Below are 260 nucleotides of genomic sequence, written 5' to 3'. Positions count from 1 at the left end.
GCCGCGATCTTGGTGTCGATCCAGAGCAGGCGGAAGCCGTGGTAGTAGTGCTTCAGCTCGTCCAGCACCCGCTGCCCCAGGGACTTCTTCACCACCACCTCCGCGGGGGGGCTGTACACCGGCCCGCCCTCCTCCAGCTTCTTGTTCTTGTCCTTGAGGGACTTGAGCGACTTCTCCACCACTGAGTCGTCGCACAGCGCGGGGGAGGAGTGCCAGCAGCGCGCTGGCGGGAGCTGCGGCTGGGGGAGCAGCAGGCCCGC

At 67.7% G+C, this 260-nt stretch overlaps 1 protein-coding gene across 1 annotated transcript in view; it reads right to left on the bottom strand.

Annotated features, from left to right (window-relative positions):
- LOC102241543 (LETM1 and EF-hand domain-containing protein 1, mitochondrial-like) overlaps nucleotides 1-260 on the bottom strand; it is a 20,999-nt gene that overhangs the window by 456 nt on the left and 20,283 nt on the right. The window contains exon 7 of the mRNA XM_014533460.1: nucleotides 3-259. Within this exon, the coding sequence (XP_014388946.1) occupies nucleotides 3-259 (257 nt within the window). The remainder of the gene's footprint in view (nucleotides 1-2; nucleotide 260) is intronic.

The sequence above is a fragment of the Myotis brandtii genome, unplaced genomic scaffold (assembly GCF_000412655.1).
Source record: "Myotis brandtii unplaced genomic scaffold, ASM41265v1 scaffold986, whole genome shotgun sequence".
In the NCBI taxonomy this organism is placed as follows: domain Eukaryota; kingdom Metazoa; phylum Chordata; class Mammalia; order Chiroptera; family Vespertilionidae; genus Myotis; species Myotis brandtii.
This window is presented reverse-complemented; position numbering and strand designations above follow the sequence as displayed.